Source organism: Haliotis rubra, unplaced genomic scaffold (assembly GCF_003918875.1).
Source record: "Haliotis rubra isolate DU_JTF1 unplaced genomic scaffold, ASM391887v1 Scf489, whole genome shotgun sequence".
Lineage (NCBI taxonomy): Eukaryota > Metazoa > Mollusca > Gastropoda > Lepetellida > Haliotidae > Haliotis > Haliotis rubra.
This window is the reverse complement of record NW_025767178.1, coordinates 203,613-223,872: the sequence shown is the minus strand read 5'-3', so window position 1 is coordinate 223,872 and position 20,260 is coordinate 203,613. Positions and strand designations below refer to the sequence as shown.

The 20,260-nt window shown below is 36.1% G+C and overlaps 1 protein-coding gene and 1 long non-coding RNA gene across 6 annotated transcripts in view; both read left to right on the top strand.

Annotated features, from left to right (window-relative positions):
* Nucleotides 1-20,260, top strand: part of LOC124291270 (sodium/calcium exchanger 3-like) — a 115,639-nt gene that overhangs the window by 32,053 nt on the left and 63,326 nt on the right. For 4 of the 5 annotated variants that reach the window (XM_046728244.1, XM_046728243.1, XM_046728242.1 and 1 more), the window contains exons 2-3: nt 8,699-9,476; nt 9,953-10,050. In XM_046728244.1, coding sequence (XP_046584200.1) covers nt 8,745-9,476; nt 9,953-10,050 — 830 coding nt within the window. In that variant the 5' untranslated portion in view covers nt 8,699-8,744. Of the gene's footprint in view, nt 1-8,698; nt 9,477-9,952; nt 10,051-19,146; nt 19,180-20,260 lie in introns of all 5 variants that reach the window. The other variant, XM_046728240.1, reaches the window with a different exon arrangement.
* LOC124291271 lies at nt 10,803-11,430 on the top strand. Its single transcript, XR_006902181.1, has 3 exons — nt 10,803-10,815; nt 11,045-11,047; nt 11,256-11,430. It is a non-coding gene; the product is annotated as an uncharacterized LOC124291271 (long non-coding RNA).

The window sequence follows — 20,260 nt, the reverse complement described above, 5'->3', positions numbered from 1 at the left end:
GATCCTCAGTTAATTAATTTATTGCAGGAATAATTGGGGGGTGATACCTTTCAGATTACCTGCGGTACCTACTCAATTGAATATTGGCTTATTCATGCAGGTTTGATTTGGTAAATGTATTTTATGTTATGTGCACATGGCAGTACAGGAAGTTTAATGATCAGTTGAATAACAATTAAAAAACATTGATCAATGATTAACCGACATTGGTTTATTATTCACAGCCATCTGGCACAGTGGATTTGTCAAAAATAAGTGTTTTTGTAGGTCAGTTTGGCAAAGGAATAATCCCTTATATAATTCATTAGATGTCTTTTTAACATACTGTGAACATCATGAAACTGTGAACTATTATAACGTTAAAGAACTCGGACTCAAGCGTCCTCGTGCTTTAACTATAATAGTTCAGGGCGAAAGTGTGCTTTATTACACTATACATGGTGGTAGAGCAAACTGTATTTCTTATGTAATACTGCCAGACGTATGATGTCATAATGCTTTTCAGCTATGACGTCACAATGCTAATGCCTCTGTCATAATGGTATTAGACCTTGCTTGACTTGTGGAAAGCTGAGAGTCATCACACTGTAGGCAGTTTCTATCAATTTATCTTGGAGAGTAATAAACAGAATACTAAACTCAGTTTCGTGAAGCTTTTACTTGTTTGATACCAAATCATTAAAGGTCACATGCAACGTAAAACACAACTTTGCAGATTCTGATACCTTTCGGTATGGACTTACTGAAACAAAGCGTCAAAAATGCAAATTCAACTTATAAAGTTGAAAAATAACGCGATGAAAAAAACGCGCGAAATTAGAGTTCAAACGTTTCACTAATTTTCCCCAGACTTTTCTGGGGAATAAGGGTTTCAACAGCTGGGCTGTGCTCATAGGACGTGCGCAGTGAAATAGGTTCGCGCAACTTGGAAGCGGGCTGTCTGGTGAATACTCGGTGAAGGCTTTGGTGTGAGCTATTTTCATAATGTTTTGTTGATATCTCACAGACACGAGCTTTTTATATGTTATGACAGTAAATAAACTGTTTATATAATTTCATTTGTCTATTTCACCACACGTTCTTCTTACCGAGTCACTTTCTCAGTTCGATACTTAAAAGCAATGTCATTATTTAGCGTTGACACAATTTCTAACTGTGATATAGGTATGTGGCTGTCACAGACAAAACTCAATGTCTTGTTTTATTGACACCTGTGTGTCTGCCTGCCTGTCTGCTAATGACAATATTCAATACACAACTGTGATCACTGACCACATGCAATTTGAACTTAACACCAATCAGGCTATACACCATAAACAAGACGCATTGATTTATGGCCCGAGTTTGGTCTCTGTCACATTATGTAATTACACAGACAGGCAGGTGTGATACTTGAACACATGACATGTTATGATGTCTGTTGATTGCAAAATGTTATACACAAAAAATGAGCATGTATTTGCAAAACCCAACATCTCTATATATACACACACAATGAGCCGTGAAGGCGGCATCTGCTAATGAACCAGCCGTTACACTTGAGTGCACACCCACCCGCTCTGACTGGGTTCGGTATCCCGGCTGCTTCGTTTCGAGGGAGGTAAACCCAAGTACAAAATATTGCACTTTTGATTTGCGATTATACGCTTATAATTTTGTTTATTTGTTTTTTCATAATCAGCAATGCATATTATATGTCATGAAGAAGTGATAATTGTGTTTTAATTATGTTTGATTTTTTGGTTGCATGTGACCTTTAACTCATTTAATAAAAATGGCTTTACACAGAAGGTCGTTAAGTATATATACACTACACTAAGTTTATTCATAGGCAGCTCTTAAATTATGTTCAGAGAGCTTTTAGTACTCCATGCATGAATGTGTCCTTTCACACCAGTGATGTGAAACATGTTAATTTCTTTCTGACTTTAAAAAAAGTTTTGCTATATATTACGATAATTAAGAAATTCAGTTTGCCCTAAACCCATGTTTGGTGTAATAAAGTACAGTTTTGCCCTGAACTAATATAGTTAAAGCACGAGGACGTACAGTGTGACTTTATCGTCTCATAAATTACTGTTGACGCCTTTAGTGTTTTAGCGAAGCATCTTAAAATTATTGCTAATCGAGTAATTTGTTTACTAATTAAGTAAACAATTATCAATTTCTATGATCTTTCACAATAGCCAGCCCAATCCCAAATGCTACATATATTTTACAATATTAGGTTGCAAAGACACATGACATAAAAAACATTTCTTTACCTGCTATAGAAGTAAAAGATATTATTGCTTCATGTAGTAATCGATGGACAAATTTCCCGAATTAGATGACTACATGGTGCTTTACATTTACCTTTGGTTGTTTTTTATAATAATATTTGTTATTTATTTTCATTAATTTGTTTTAGCATTAAACAGAGTCAACATGACATCATTGTCTACACAAACCTTTTCTTTGTAGGTGTGTATGTGTAGGGCTGTGTATTGGCAAAGAAAGGGTTTTACAATTTATTATGTATTGTGATGTGTATTGCTATCTAAAGAGTTTGACAGTGACACTGATTGAAGATGCACATCCTGTGTTCAACATGATAGAAAAATACCCATAAAAGATGTGGGAATGGGGAAACCGATCAAGAACACAGTAAAAAAAAATCAAGTTAAAAACATTTGGGTTGGAAACATATAGGGTAGGTCAGGTATTTGGGACCACAAGGAGTAGAGTAAGTATTTTAGATGTTAAAGTCAGCATGGTTGGTCAATTTATAGTCATGGATACACCTACTTAGGGGGTAAGCTGGTATTTTCCTTGATAAATGTAGGCTTCATCTATCATCTCAGAGTGTCCGGAAACTCAGTGTTATGGCAGTAAAAGCTTCTGGTTGACTGGTGTTGAAAAAGGTTAAACTGTAAAACAAAAACATATTTTCTCTATTAAACCAGTAAACAGATTAGTATCGTTTGAAAAGCATTTTGTGTATTTAGGTACCGGTAATACCAATAAAACTGGGCAGTCCTATGTATGTGTAAGATATATATGATTCACTAAGGCAACAGATAAGATTTTTAGATGTTTCAGTCACTTTACAAAATTCCAAGTTGCTCAAAATCATCACACTGGACTAATTATGTTTGGTTAAGAAGTCAAAAGTTAAATGTACATTGATGTCTGTTTTCTTTTAATCCTGTTATTTTCCATCTCTCTGAAATGAAATTGAAGCTCTAAATGTTTAGAACTATTATATTCTTTTTTGTTTTACACTCAATTTGTCAAACCTATGATATTTAATTTGTTAATATTAATTGTATAAGTGAAAATAATTTTTTTTTATTTTGGCCATTGATTGCATAATTTTATTGCTAAACAGTGTTTGTGAATCATTAGTTTTGGTTACCACAGAATACTGAGAAAGTGAATTCTTAAGACTTTGTCACTGTTACCAAGATGCCTACATTTCCATATTAATTGCAGAACAATTTTGCATTTCATATTTGTTGGTCAGTGTTGAGGATATGCCGTAGATCGTGTGTCTGTGTGTGGGTGTGGATTGGTTGGTTGACAATAGCATCAAAGATCAGATTTGAAATTAAAATATATTTTTTTAGGAATCGCAGTGATCAATCAAAAACTTTGTTGTGACACATGAGAAACTGCTTTACTTAATGCTGCTAATACTTTGAACAAGTTATGTATGTTGAGCAACTGCCTCACTTTTAACGACAGTGTTTTGTAGGATAGTAAAGCTGATTTATCTTTATATTCACCATGTAAACCAATTATCAGGATTAGTGTAAATGTCCAGGATATGGTGTATGTTTATAATATAAGAATACCTTTGTAGTTACTGAAGTGGATCAGTTAGTTTCAATGCTATGTATTGAATCGCTGGCTTAAGTTTGTCATTATGCAACTTTGTAGTTATTTCCATTGAGTACATATTGAATAGAGTACAGCCTAAGTATATACATAGACCTTCTGCTTTCGTCAATAGTAACTAAGCTCAAAACTGATTCACCAGTAACTAGGTGATCTACTTAACAAACAAACAGTTTTTGTTGACTTCAATTCATCTTCACAGTACAATTAAATGCCTCATTTGTCAGCCCATGAGGATCATGTTGAAAACATATTGAAAGTTGTTGTTGACATGATGAAGTGATCACACAATGTAATGGTTGATAATGCTACATGATAATAGATGTTCACTGCCAGTGGTGTTGAAACATGACCTGGCTTAGTGCTTACAGGATAATGCTAGAGGCTTGTAATATGTTCTACACCAGTCTGCTACTCACGTTACCACAGTCTGTAGCCTGGTAGCTTGTAATATGTTCTACACCAGTCTGCTACTCACCTTACCACAGCCTGTAGCCTGGTAGCTTCTGTAATATATACTGTATCTTAAATATATTGGAAAGTTATGTCATACAACCAACATTCTGACATCAAGTTGGAAAATACCCCATTAAGGTAAGTCAGTAAGAGGTTTCAAATTCCATAACCACCTCTGAAACAGCTGATTGGAGATTCACATCATTGTTAAAGCTTACATTGGTAGAAAAGTACTTTTTTCTCATTCATTCTAGGTAGGTAGGCATTATTTGAAATAATAATATGTTCAGTTGAATGTAACAAAGTACAAAGTTGCAGTTACTAGGACTGTTCTATGTAACTGAGGCAACACATTTTAGCAGAAGAAAAATAGTAGAATCAAACAAAGTGTATTTTGATTCAAGTATATCGATGTGAAAAGATAGTATTTTCTAGCATATACAGCACTGTACTTGGTTTAAAACAATTATCAGTGTTTCATTATTTTTTTATGGTGAATCTGCAAGTAACACAGTTCTACATTTAAAGACGGTATATATGTCACTTTATTCTACCATGAATTTGGATAATGATAGAATCTGAGAAGAATCAGTTAGAAGTTTCAAACCAGTCAGAATTACTGTATATTGTTTTAAGTTAAGTCAGCATTACTTGAAAATATTAAAAACATACCTAATTCTCCACCTGTCATAAGACGTGATTAAATGGATTGATTGGACAGGTTTGATATTTAGGATGATTGGACACCATATCCCAATTGCTTGGATTGATGCTCTTAATATACTCATGAAACAAATAAGGGAACACATGAAAGTACAAGTGTTCCTTTCTTCTTTTCCAAGTTTCTTCACAAGGTATGTATTGCACTGTGGGTGAAATTCTGGGAATAAATAAAGGAACACTTGTACTTTCATGTGTTCCCTTTTTCGTTTCCATGAGTATAATTAACAGACTGCTGTCATATAGTTGAAATATTAACTTACCCAAGCGTTAAACAACATTCAGATACACATTTGCCAATCATTTGTTAGTGGACATTTTGAAATAAGGATCTGTAAAAGGATAGGCTACAAAATACAGATTTACATGGACAAATATATGCAGAGGTTGTGTGGCAAGATATTTGGGCCAACAAACCATTGAAATTGAATGAGAAAGTGTATTTAATTCAGTTGATTTTAATTCATGTTTAGGCAAGACCAATTTTATTCCTTGTTTTACGGATCCGCTGGTCGTATTTTTTCAAGAATAAGAAAAAAAATAAAAATTAATTTTCCCTGATCAAGAAATAAAATCCTAATGTTGATGTGATACTAGTGTATAAAACATGGCCCGTCTCACTGTCCTTGACGGTCTATTTTTGTGAAGGACGGTCTATTAAATAAGTAAGGCCGTCCCTTGGTCGGGGAAATATTTGAAAAAATAAACTTAACTTCGTTTGAACTTTGTCTTATCTATTATTTTTTCATTGTTTTGGTTTTTTGGACTGGCTGTGTTTGTTCAGGACTGGTCACTTTTTTGGACAGGCCATATTTCAAAACTAGTTTATACACTGGTGATATATGTGAAATACTCTTTAAATCAATGTGAAACCTTAACTCGCTCAAGTTATTTTTAGGACCCATGAAGATCCAGGGTAGAATAGGTCTTCAGCAACCCATGCTTGTCACAGAAGGCGACTATGCTTGTCGTAAGAGGCGACCTACGGATCGGGTGGTCAGGCTCGCTGACTTGGTTGACACATGTCATCTGTTCCCAATTGCGCAGATCGATGTTCATGATGTTGATCACTGGATTGTCTGGTCCAGACTCGATTATTTACGGACCGCCGCCATATAGCTGGAATATTGCTGAGTGCGGTGTAAAACTAAACTCACTCACTCACTCAAGTTATTTTTAGTTAATATAAACAAACCAAAAAGAGTTAACATGGAAACTCATGTGGGTTTTTGCTTTGTCTGGTGATTTCAGAAAAATTCGTAAAACAAGAAATAGAATTGGTATGACCTTAAGAGACAATTGAGAAATAATAAGTTGATACTTTTTTTATATTTGACAATGCTCACGTTGAAAGTCCATAATAATGATCTATAAATGGACTAGATGCAGCTTGAACTGTACCTTGTGTTTTAAATAGCTATGTGCTTCAAAGTTCTGTCATATGGGTACTCCATCTATACACATCTGTCTGTGCCAAACACTTTTGAGTCTACTAACCCAAATTTGGTTCCTGGCATTATTGTCAGTAGATTTTATGCTATTACATGGACTATAATAATTAGTTGAACAAGTGAGAACCTCAATAGACTTCAGCTTCGGACAAGTGGTTAGTTGCAATCTGAGTCTAAATGTTCCTGTTCCAGTGGGGATTCCAGGATAGAATTGATACTCCAGTAACCGAAAAGACCACTAAAGTGGTTTGGGTTGTTAGGCTTGGCTTCGTTGCTAGAGTGTCACCTTGACTGATTTGGAAAATGCTATGGGTTGCTGGAATATTGCCGACTGCAGTGGTACCAATATGCAGTAGTGTTGGGAATTAATTAAAATCTATAATTGATAGTTGGTTCATTACAACCAGTCAGTCATCTAAGATAATTGGTTAGCCTCATTTATGAAATTTTCCTGGTTGTTTGTTAATGCACCAAAAACAGAAAGAAGAAACATGTACTTCTTTCGTGTGTGTTTTGCAAATTACAAAAATGCATTTGCAAATATCACATCTTTAAAGGGTGACTAGTATGTTAGGAACATAAATTTCCTGAAGTCTTTAAATTAACTTCAATCATGACTAGGAACGAGCTTCTACCGCTTATAAAATGAAACAAACAAAACCAACCTTGTGAAAATATTGTTAATGCAAACAAGCATTCCAAAATTGTTTGAGTTCGATTATGAGAAAACATGATCGATTGCTTGGTCGTTTAGTCATTGCGACCAATCTTCGATTATTTCAATTAATCAGACCACCACTAATATGCAGTAGCTCATTTTAAATCCTGTGTGAGTAAGCGAATGAAGAATAATAATTGTGGCCTTGTGTATTTTTATACCCAGTTATTTCCCAGTGCCATGGCATCAACACATATAGTTTGGCATGAAATGCATGTGGACCCTTTTTTTGTAAATATCTCTTCATCCAATGACCCAATCGATCTCAAACTGTGCAAGTGGATGTTTTGTCAGACAACCTAATCACATTGTAAATCACCGATTTTATGCATTTGTATTAAAGAATCTGTCTATGTAACTGTCAACAAAATAAACAGCAGAACGCAGACTGTTTGCAGAGGGAGGGAGCCAATGACCTGTAACAGCGGCAGTGTTGGGTCATAAAGGTCAACGTTCGTCAATGTAGGTCAGCTATGCTGATGACCCTGATGTCAAAAGAATGTAACTTTGGATGCCTACCTTTTTGTACAAGGTTTTGTTTATTGTTTGTTGGTTTATTTGTCACAATTTTTAGCACGATGTTCTTTTTCATGCCAAGAGCAAAAGTTGTACGTTTCATGTAATCCGACACCTTATAAATCGGCTTGCTACGTTTGCTCTCTTTTTTAAAAAAAATTCAACACATTTCTAATTAAACATTTAGCATCATCTGAATAAGCTTTCATGATGACAGCTAGAAGTAGTCAATGTGAATGATCAAAACGGTCGATCACTGTGCAGTGCACAGGTAACTATCATGAACTGCACGTGCATTTACCTTTCTGACCCAACACTGCCGCTGTTACAGGTCATTGGCTCCCTCCCTCTGCAAGCCGTCTGCGTTCTGCTGTTTATTTTGTTGACAGTTACATAGACAGATTCTTTAATACAAATGCATAAAATCGGTGATTTACAATGTGATTAGGTTGTCTGACAAAACATCCACTTGCACAGTTTGAGATCGATTGGGTCATTGGATGAAGAGATATTTACAAAAAAACGGGTCCACATGCATTTCATGCCAAACTATACAAGGGTACATTGTTGGGGAATTTTTGTATTTTGTGTGAGTTTTCTATTTTGTCAGTGAATTTGTATTAATAGGTTGACATCTGCTTTGTTTGATGGGGCAGTCATTATTTGCAGAGAGATCACCTGGAATGAAAGGCGACTGATCAAAATGGATAGAACTTTGTAGTAACACACATGATTTTAATGAAAGCCTTATTTTTGACTATTTTGAAGAAATCTAGTCAAGTCATAAATGCATTTGATAAACCAAAAAGCACCGTTGAGATCAATATGTGTTGAATCTTGAACTGATAGTGTTTGATATGGAACTTCATATAAGGAAGGAATTCAGACATAAAGAATCTTGTTTGCCTGATAATGAATTTGTTTTTGCATAGCCTCTAGACCTCCACTCTTTTTTCAGGTAATGTACTCAAGCTGACCAAAGGTGCAGAGGGACAAAATTAAGTATGGGAACTCACTTCACCAACTTTAGCAATGGATATGTGCTTGAGATAATTCCAGCAGGCCAGTCACGGTGTGAGTCATGGCTACTACTTCCAGCAGAGAACCTCTGGTCAAAAGAACTTCGTGGATTTCTCTACATTGTGGCCATGATATATTTTTTCATGGGCATTGCTATATCCTCAGATGCTTTCATGTGCAGTATTGAGGTCATCACAAGCAAGAAGAGAACCATTGTACGTTGGGATGAGGAGAAACAAGAGAAAGTCGAGAGAGAAATTCTTATATGGAATGAAACAGTTGCAAATTTAACATTGATGGCACTTGGAAGCAGTGCACCTGAAATTTTATTAGCTACCATTGAAGCTGCTCTCAGACTCGGTATTGAAGAAAGTGGGGACTCATTAGGTACATTCACAATCATTGGTAGTGCTGCATTTAATTTGTTAATTATTACAGCAATATGTATTGTGAGTGTTCCTACACCATTTGTGAAAAGCATAAAAGAATTGGGAGTTTTTGTCTTGACATCAATCTGGTCAATCTGGGCATATGTGTGGATGTTACTGGTGGTAGCCTATATTACTCCTAATGTGGTAGACCCATGGGAAGCCTGGCTGACATTGTGTTTCTTCCCCATGTTTGTCCTCATGGCCTATTGTCAAGACAGTGGTTGGTGGTGCAAGAAGAAGAGAGTGGAGGGCATTGAAAGTGGAGAGGAAGATGATGATGAAATGGTAGGTATGAGAACAGTGAGAATTTCTTTTTGCAATTAAGAATATGATCATGTTATTTATTTGTTAGCATTCAGTTTGGGTTAACCTTAGATAATTCACCATTATTGGAGAACATTTTATTATTCTGACTGCATACAGGGTCATCTTTTCAAAGACAAATATTTTATGTCCATGATACTAAACATGTTACTACAGAACTCTTGGTAAAAGAGGCTGATTATGTGCTTGTAATTAGTAAGGTTTTGTAGGTAATTTATTCAGTGAAATCATTTCACATGTAAAGCAATGTTAGAAACTTGGGAGTTACTTAAGTCCTTGATATTGTTTGTTACAGCATTTCAATGTTGCCCTGGACTTTTATTTTTAATCATAAGTCTTTAATATTAGATTTGTTTCAATTCTGCTACACAAGGCCAAAGATGCTGAAACTCTGTAAAAGGTGCTCAGATAATGAACAATATGTTATTTGCTTCCAGAATGTTCGAGTGGTGATGAGCAACCAGCAGAGCTCTCTGACTGGCCATGTGCCAAAGGAACTTCATGTACTGGAAGCACAAAAGGCACACAGAATGAGGTGAGAATGTCAGTGGTGGTAGTTTACGATCAGATATCAAACAGTGTTATGTAATATCAAGACAAAATGAACTAACTAAATAAAGAGAAGTACATAAGTATGCTTTTCTTGAATGGGTGGAGAAGACTCACACAGTTTGTGCCACGATGTTTTGTATTTTCCTGTCCCGTATGCTATATGGACAGTCTTTACAAGACCATCAGGTATTAGACCTGACCTTATGGTTTAGCCTTCATCATAGGCCAGAACCACAAGATTTATATTTGTTAAAATTAAATTCTGACAATCATTCACTGCCTACTTGGGTTTGTCTTTTGAAGCCCATGGCCAATAAGACCTTGATTATTCCTTGGACAGAGAAGTGTACAGTGATGCAGTGTTATTATTTTACTGCTAACCTTGGCTTGGGAGTACGGTCACCTTTTCAAACAGTTTGTCTTGATCCTTCATACAGCTAAGCTGCCCTATATTTATTCACAAACTTCGCGAACCTTTTTTTAATTCACTCACTTCACGAACATGTCTTTCAACAATTATGATTGTCATCAATTCTGTGATCATTAAGAAAGTAGAGTTTACAGATATGGCCAATTCACAACTGTTGGGAATAATTATCTCCCATCTGATATACAGTCCGCTTGATTTCATTTTAGACCGATGAATTGCTCACTAAAACGTTGTTTAACAAACGATCATTATTTTGTTGTCACTTTTCGCTAATTTTAACGATGGGGAACCACTTGCTGGTGGAACAGCCAGGTGTGTGTGTTGTAGTGTTGGGAATTGGTTGAAATCTCACAATTGATTATTGGTTCATTACCAACGAGCAATTGTCGGAAAAAATTGGTTTCGGACATATTTCAGATTTTCCAATTCAGATTGTTATAGCAGATAAGTATAACAAGATGCAACTTGCTACTTTAAAGTGATGACCAAATTTCCTGTACATAAACTTCCTGGAGTCTTCAAGAAATATTCAGTCATGACTTTTCAGTAAGTGATGTGAGTTTTCTGCGAATTAAACACGTTTTCCGACCCTGACAAGATCTAATATATATTTTCCATTGTCAAGTGTTTCAAACACTAAGACAGCAGTTCCAAAATCGTTTGTGTTCAATTATGAGAAAATGTGATCGATTGCTTGGTCTTCTGGTTACTATGACCAATCTTCGATTATTTCAATTAATTGGAACACCACTAGTGAGTTGCACATGTGAAATTTGAATTTCACTACACACGCTTGTTGATTACCTCGCAGTTCTACCAGCAAGTGGTCCTCCTCGTTAAAAATAGCGAAAAGTGACCACAAAATAATGATCGTTTGTTAAACAACTTTTTTATTTGGGTGTCCAATATTATGAGACATCATCAGAGTTGGTCTGTTGATTTCATGCGACTGTGCAAAATTTGGTTTTGTTGCAGTTATTAGATTTTGTGTTAGTGAACAATTCAAACAGACTGTAGGAGCAGGGGTGGAAATAACTATAAAATTGCTAGTGTACTCCGGTACAGTGGCACATGTAAAATCACTTGCCCTGATAAGTTTTCCACTATACCGGCCGTTTTCTTGCTGATTTTTTAAATAAACAACATAATTAATATTGGAAAGTCAACTGGACATCGGTACAGTGTGATATACAAATTTGCTTGCCCAACAGAAAAAAACACTGGATTCGGGCGTCGGGCAATGGGTTATTTCCACCCCTGAGGAGTAAAGAATATAGCAAGTAAAGTCATTGGTGGAATGGTAATGATGAAAATAAGTCATCTTTCTATGCTTGTTATCTCTTCTACAGTAAGTCCTTCTTTATATTATACAAAAGAAAACTTAAAAAGCAGATGCATTTCAAAAATGTTTCTTGTAGCTGGTTCTTTGTTATTTTATTTCATAGATCTGACAGAAATGTTGACAGGACACTATGTCTTTGTAAGATTTGTAGAATTCTTTCCTCAGAATCTGTATTTTATGACAGGATCTGGTAGACTAGTCTCTCGTCAGATCTTGTGGGTTTTCATGACAAGGTCCTGATGGGCTAGTCTCGGTATCCTCCCAAAACTTCCACAGCTTATAACAACAACATTTCTGGTTGACTGCACACACCTTAGCATACTGATTACCTCAGTCTGTAATGGTTTAATCCATTAATCAGTCATGAATACAAACAATCACTTAGTAATAAATTATATATTTAAGAAATACAGTTCGCTCTACCACCGTGTATAGTGTAATAAAGCACACTTTCGCCCTGAAATATTATAACGTTGAAGCACTCAGATGCTAATAGTTCAGGGTGAAAGTGTGCTTTATTACACTATACATGGTGGTAGAGCGAACTGTATTTCTTTTCTAAGATGCCATATTTAATACTTTCTAAGGATAATTACAATTCATCTAAGGCAGAAAACAAATGACGGTGTCAGTGACCTAAATTAAGAATCCTCGCACAGGGCTAACTGGCGCTGTTCTATAGATGTGTCTGCCCCCCTACGTTAAGACGAACGTTACCAGAGAAAACAAATGATAAACAGTTTGATGACGGTTTACGTTCGGATCAAATATCTTCTCTAAATTATTTTAATTACATCTATGATTAACGTAAACCATATGAGGCAATATGAACGTCGCATTTCTACTACCAACATAAGTACATCAGTACATCCAGATGAAGCTGAGTAGTCAAGCGACATTCCACGATTGCATTGTGGGAATATAAACATTGCAAACGTTACCGTGTCGCTGAAAACTTGTGAGTCATATTGAGACATTTTAACCGTCGGAAAACATAAACGTAATGTTTCCAGGGGTGATGTGTTAGCTGCGTGAAGCAACTGCAACCCAAGAAACCGAATGCAACGGAGTAGTTAACTGTAGGAGGCTGTACGAAGCGATGACAACTGACATGCATCATGATGTAGCTTACATTGTGACGTAATGCAAAATTGTTCGATTGTGAGGGGGCAGACTAGAATGGAGCAGTCTCGCCAATACATTGTGATGTAATCCAAAAAGTGCACATTATCGTCTGATAAAGTACTGTCGGCGCCTTTGATTTTTCACCGAAGCATCATAGAATAAATTTTATAAGGCAGAGTTATTAACAAAAATACATATCTTTCTAGTTACATGTAACAGTCTATGTCGAACATTTATATAGAACTCATGTCCTAAAGTGTCCAAGATTTCACCCACACATTTGACAGTCATATCCCTGTCACTCTGTACTGTTGTTGGAGCAAGTGGACGGTTCCGTCTCTGCTGTACTTCTGTCTTGATGCACCTGAAGGGTCTGGCGCCGAACACGGCTGTGATAGAGCCGTTACGGTGGTGACATTATGATTATATACCATCACATATTTTTTAAAGTAGACATATAAAACTGTCTATTATTAAAAATGTCACTGCTGTTATTGTGTCACTACCATAACAATTAATGCCAATGTCCATACCATAACATTATCAATGTCCATACTTAATTAAAATTGATTTATGTGTTTATGCCTGGACTTGGTAGTGCAATTATGTTTGGTAGTAGAACTTCAAGTAAGCATAATGCAATTCATATTTTCATCTTGAATCTTTTGCTACATATTACTTTATATTTGCAAATAAGAACTGAAAGGAATTATTTGGCCTGTTGGTCCCTTTTAAGCAATAAATATAAAATTTCAAAACTCATTAGCCATGTTATATAGTAAAACTACATATTTTAATATACATGTACATTAAATGTACGATAAGCTTGCATAATTTATGTTTTATATATTCAGAATACTATGAACGTAATCAACAACATTTCAAGTAAAAAAAAAAGAATTTTTTTTTTACATTTTTTGCCTACATGAAATAAGCACGATTCTATATTATATATATTTAAGATTTATTAACTAACTGCTCTCTTCTCTACTTAAATCTCTACTCTGCTATAGGTTGGCATGAAATGTATGTGGACCCGTTTTTTTGTAAATATCTCTTCATCCAATGACCCAATCGATCTCAAACTGTGCAAGTGGATGTTTTGTCAGACAACCTAATCACATTGTAAATCACCGATTTTATGCATTTGTATTAAAGAATCTGTCTATGTAACTGTCAACAAAATAAACAGCATGCTTGCAGAGGGAGGGAGCTGACCTGTAACAGCGGCAGTGTTGATAAAGGTCAACGTTCGTCAATGTAGGTCAGCTATGTACGTTTCATGTAATCCGACACCTGATAAATTGGTTTGCTACGTTTGCTCTCTTTTTAGAAAAAAAATTCAACACATTTCTAATTAAACGCATCATCTGAATATTTCATGATGACAGCTAGAATCTGTGAATGATCCAAACGGTCTATCACTGTGCAGTGCACAGGTAACTATCATGAACTGCATGTGCATTTACCCTTATGACCCAACACTGCCGCTGTTACAGGTCATTGGCTCCCTCCCTCTGCAAGCCGTCTGCGTTCTGCTGTTTATTTTGTTGACAGTTACATAGACAGATTCTTTAATACAAATGCATAAAATCGGTGATTTACATTGTTTCAGTTCAGTGCACTTCCTGTGCTATCCTATTAGATAAAAAGGGGTGATGAGGAGTTGTTGTTTTAACAATGTGTGGTACAGTCCGTTTGAGTCAGAAACGGACCGATGAATTTCAAATTTTATCTTTGTATAAAATTGCCACATAAATATAAATAGTACACATGTTTATCATTTACTAATACACAACAGCTTTCTTATATTTGAAAATTTTCCGGACTCCACCCAAAAAATTGTTTAAGAAACTATCATCATTGAAAACGCAAAAGTTGTTATCTGTCGCGGCGGGGTGAAACCGCAGAAACGGAACAGCCAGTCATGGCGGGGGACATCTCAAAATCTATTCCGGGAGACCTGTCGGTTCCTCGTCTGTCGTAGTGTCATAGTCACGACTTAAAGGGATGTTGTAAGCCATCCCGAGACCAGTAACCTTGTTCAATGACGTTAGCTATCTTGTTGACACAGTTTTGCCAAGTTTCAGTCGTGATTTTGTTAAGGGATTCCTTAACCAAAACCTCTACGTCATGTAATCTAAAAGTTGTGTTTGATCTGGCAACATCTCCTTTGACAATACCCCATATCATTTCAATGGGGTTAAGGTCACAGTGATAGGGTGGAAGTCGCAGAATATCGTGACCCTTACTTTTTATGTAACTGTCAACTTTGTAGAAAGGTTCGCCTTTGTGGGTTTTGATGATCTCATATAGCTGAGGCTTCGTTGCCTTCGAAGGCCGTGCGATCTGAAATTTGTCGAGCCATGATATCATCACCTTTTTGACTGTTCGATGTCGGGGCTTTACTGTCGGGGTCCTGCACGCTGTGGTATGGGGCATTGTCCATTACGATAAAAGACTTCTCTGGTACAGTTGGTACCAACTTGTTTTTTAACCCAATCGAGGAAAACCGCACCATTCATCTCGGAATGGTAGTCTCTGTTATCTGTGGACTTTGCCCTGAATACCAAGTCGCAGCCTGGGAGAAAGCCTTTGCTGGAGCAACCAGCATGGAGAATGATTAGTCTCTATCCTTTCCCTAGAGGCAGCTTTCTACGTGACCCCTTATCACCCCCATTGGGTACCCACTGACTGCTGGCAGTGTGCGAGGCATTGACCCAGGTCTCGTCCAAGTACACTGGCTCGAACCCTTCCTTGCGCTTCTTCTTTATAACCCTGAGAAAATTATTTCTCAAGCGAATGATATCAGGGCGTTCACAGAGTACTGACCTATTCTCCCCCGAAATTTTCTTATAACGATACCGAAAGAGTGTAAAGAGTCGCCAGAGTGTGTACTTTGATACTCTGAGGTTTGTGCTTCAAATGCTTTTTATATAATTCAAATGCTTTTTTTCATATAATTTTCAGCTTTTGACATGTATTTGTTTTCAGAATAGAGCTTGTTGATAGTCCACTGCCTTACAAGGTTCTTTTGATAAATTACGTTGTCAATGTCAAATGTTTTAATTTGTGTGATTTTGACCCCAGAAAAAAAAATTATATTACCCTCACAGGATTTTAGCTTCGCATCACCCTCACAATGTTTGTGTTCCAGAACATTTGTCAGTACCCTTGCTGATACTCCTAAAGCTTTTGCTGCCAGCTTACGGAATTTATTAATGGCATAAAATGGTTTGCCCTTTCGGCTTCAACACGGAAAAAATCGTACACTTTAATCATCAACTGTTTCACGTCAGCATTCAACTTCATTTTTCATCAGGCATGTGTATCCCGTGCACGACGAGATAGCGGCTGTTCCGTTTCTGCGGTTTCACCCCGCCGCGACAGATAACAAAATTTGCGTTTTCAATGATGATAGTTTCTTAAACAACTTTTTTGGTGGAGTCCGGAAAATTTTCAAATATAAGAAAGCTGTTGTGTATTAGTAAATGATAAACATGTGTACTATTTATATTTATGTGGCAGTTTTGTACAATGATAAAATTTGCAATTCATCGGTCCATTTCTGACTCAAACGGACTGTAGTATTCGGATGTGGAAGTTTTGGGATATAACCGCTAGTTTCTTGTCAGAACATTTGTGTATTTTATGACTGGGGGGTGGGGGTTCGGGGGGCTCTGTGTCTGTATTCAATTTCAGTCCAGTCTCCTGACCTCTGCATCAACATTCATTTAGAATATATACGCTGGATCCATTCAGCAACTTGCCTTGTACTGGAAGTGGTGCCACTGTCTCAATCTTTGTCATACTAATTCATGTAGGTATTATAAGCTTGAAATAATTACTTATCACAGTCACACATCTACAGAAAAGTTTGTTCAACAGTTTTACCTCCTACAATTGAGCCCCCACCCTAATATTTCAAAGAATCAGTAGTAAGACTTCTTCAGGAAAAGAATGTAACAGGTGGTTTTGTTTGTGTTAGCATGTACTACATCAACTACTAGTCATACTTGTTCAATCACCCAAGAACAGTACAATTTGATTGGATGGCTATTTCAATTTTTTGTGTGATTTAGGGGTAGCGTTCACTCATCATGCCCGAAGACCTGGATTCGATTCCCCACATGGGTACAATGTCTGAAGCCCATTTCTGGTGTCCACCGCCATAATATTGCTGGAATATTGCTAAAAGCTATATAAAACAATACTCACTTACTCACTTTGTGTGATTTGAACCAGACATGAAACAAAGCTGTAGAAGTGAATGGGTCCAAAATATATGTCCCAACAGAATGGATAAAACTTTGGATAATTGGGATCAGGCGAGCTAGTTATCATATAATTTAGTTCAGGAGGTAATATTTCTTGTAGCAGAATAGAATAGATTGATTCATTCACTCAGATAACTCAGTCATCAACACAGGGAGATAACATGTCTCAAATCCCATGTGTCAAGTTGGGAAAAAAAGGCTTTTAGCAAAGCAAGCTGTTAATGGTAGAGTGATTGAGCAAAGAAACTGCAACACTTTTCAATGTACGTTTGCCTTATGAGTGGTTTGACTGGCTGTATTCATATGATAGTGGTTGATGTTGAGTTCTTAGTTTGCCATTTTACTTATTGTCTTACACAGGTCAGAGATGAGATCAGTTACACCCTGTCTTTTCAGATGTCTTCTTGCACAAAGTATTGAGTGAATGAAAAAAGTATATGTTTTTAATTGGATACGTGTCTTTGAGTGTTGCTACACAGTTCCTTGCAGTGAGCTGTGTGTCAAGAACCACATAAACAAAATTGGTATATCTTCTATTTTAAACATTGACTGGACATTTGTCATTTTAGTTGGCTGGCCGTGAAAATTCATATGACCTTGTTTTTAATGTCAAACAATCTTGTTTGTAAACTATATGTTGTTTCTAAAATACCTCTTTTCTCATCTGGTCCCAATAGAAGCTTGATGCCTACTTAGACTTGCAAATTGCCATGGTATACACTTTGACATCGTGCCAATTTAAGATAGACATCTTTGCAATACTAATACGATACGATTAAGTTACTTCAGATCCACTGTGTATTTGTGTAAAATACATTAAAGAAATTCTCATTGCTAAATTATATTTGAAGTGTACAGGTGATATTTAATAAACTTAATCGTATAAGAACATAATTAACCAATATGACCAATGAATTTGTGTACCTTTATAGATCTTTATTCACTGATTAAATGGAGCGAATAATGCTTATAGAGGTTTTGTAGCTAGCTTCTTGTTTATCATCACTGCTGTGAGTTTATGTAACATGAGTTGGGCAAAACAGAGACAGATACAACTTAGAAGTCACCTGGAACACCATTTTGAGCTAAAAATATGTATTTGAAAAAGCATTGGTGTATAAATACTGCGTGGACTGACCTAAAGGGAAAAGACCTGTTGAGTAGCAAAAGAAAACTACCACTCCATGTGATTTTTAATTTGGGAATACATACGCAAATGGCTCAAAGCTTTATCTGGAACCATGATGAGATGACTGATTGATCATCAGTTTGGCGAACTGAGTGAGTGAGTGAGTGAGTGATGAGATGACTGATTGATCATCAGTTTGGCGAAACTGAGTGAGTGAGTGAGTGCTGCTTTGTGTTGAGTCAGCAGGCTTGCTCACATATTCTAACTTATGTATAGAAGATCAACTCCGACTGAAGAAGAAAATGGTCATTACAACACGGGATTGGTCTTATGAATGTTAAATCCTGCATTTAACTATAGTTTAGTATATTGATGTCATGGAACTAATGTCTTTGTTCTATATTGAATATGGTGTTCTTTTATATCCTCTTAATATTTTCTCATTCCCCAGAATATGTTGCTGGATCATATTTTCAACCTCAGATTTGTTTAGAAACAAATCAAAGAAATTTAAGTTATTAGAAGTGTGTTCGTTGATGCTGTTACTGCAGTTAGATGCAAAATCTTAAGTCCTAAGGTGAGGGGAAAAGTGTAGTAACTGGAGCTTCTGTTATGATAACAAAAAGATTTTACTCAATCTGTCTTAGCTTTGTTTCTCTGTATGACTGAGTTTCCCAACATGTTTTTGATTTAATGTTGCTCAATACAACATAAAATGTTGTAATGTTTCATTTGTCTGTACTGGTAAAAATAGTCCAAAGCTGTGTTTTTTTCAGTATTGTCAGCATAAATTCAATGTCTAAAGGAAGGTAAGTGCAACTGATCAAGTTGAAGTGCATATAGTGTGCTGCTCACTTCATCTTTGTTTCTTTAATTCATAGACATGATAGATGTCTGCTTTGTTTGCATATTAAACCATAGTTGATCCTTTAATGCCATTAGTAAAACATCTGTTGAATAGGGGTTTGAAAAGAACACATTTTATGAAAAGTATCACCTTTTTCCAGACGAAATACATATCATGATTAAGTCAATGTTTTATATAATAGCTTGTCGGCCTTTATGTCCTGTTATTCTGTCTGTGCAAACACAAAGGGACTATTTGACTAAGTTATAAGGAGAGGTTTGTGGTAACGCAATTCCTAAGATATGAGATATGGTATTTTTATGGAGAGAATTGTCTTGTAATTATTCAATATGGAGGCATAGTGCATTTGATGTTTGCTTGTTGGTATTGTGCTGGATGTGTTCAAGTATATGAGAGAAGATATAAACATAGATGTAATGATATATTAATTCACATATTTCTTTTTCTTTTTGAATGCATGGACTGTTAATTCATACTATGTAGACAGCTTCTTATGTTGTTACTCCTTAGTATTGTATTAGAAGTCTCTTTGTCGGATCTTATTCTAACACTAGTGATAAGAGAAGACTTCCTTCTCCAAAATAATATGTAACAAGTCCTGTAAGAGGTTTTGAACCATATCTTTAGGCTGTTCATGAAAGACCCTGACTTACCCTGTATGTTAGTTTCAGGGATTTTCATGGATTATTTATTTTGGGGGGTCTGGGGAAATCAAACCCTTTAGTAATAGGGGTCCACGTTAAAACAATGGAGGTTCAAGTTACAGATGAAAAATGTCAGATATTGAATACGGTTATACCATACCCTTGTATGAAGATAAATCCCTGAAGAATGACTTTTAGCTCGGCTGACTAAACATCAAGCAAGCTTATGTCATGGCATGTCTATTATTCTCCTATTATTAACCATCCTTTCCTTTTTCTCCAAACCTAAAGACTTTGTATGAGCCGATCTGTATCTTTGTATCTGCATCATGATAACATTTTCTATGGGGCAAGTGTGTGGGGTGCAGAATAACTTAA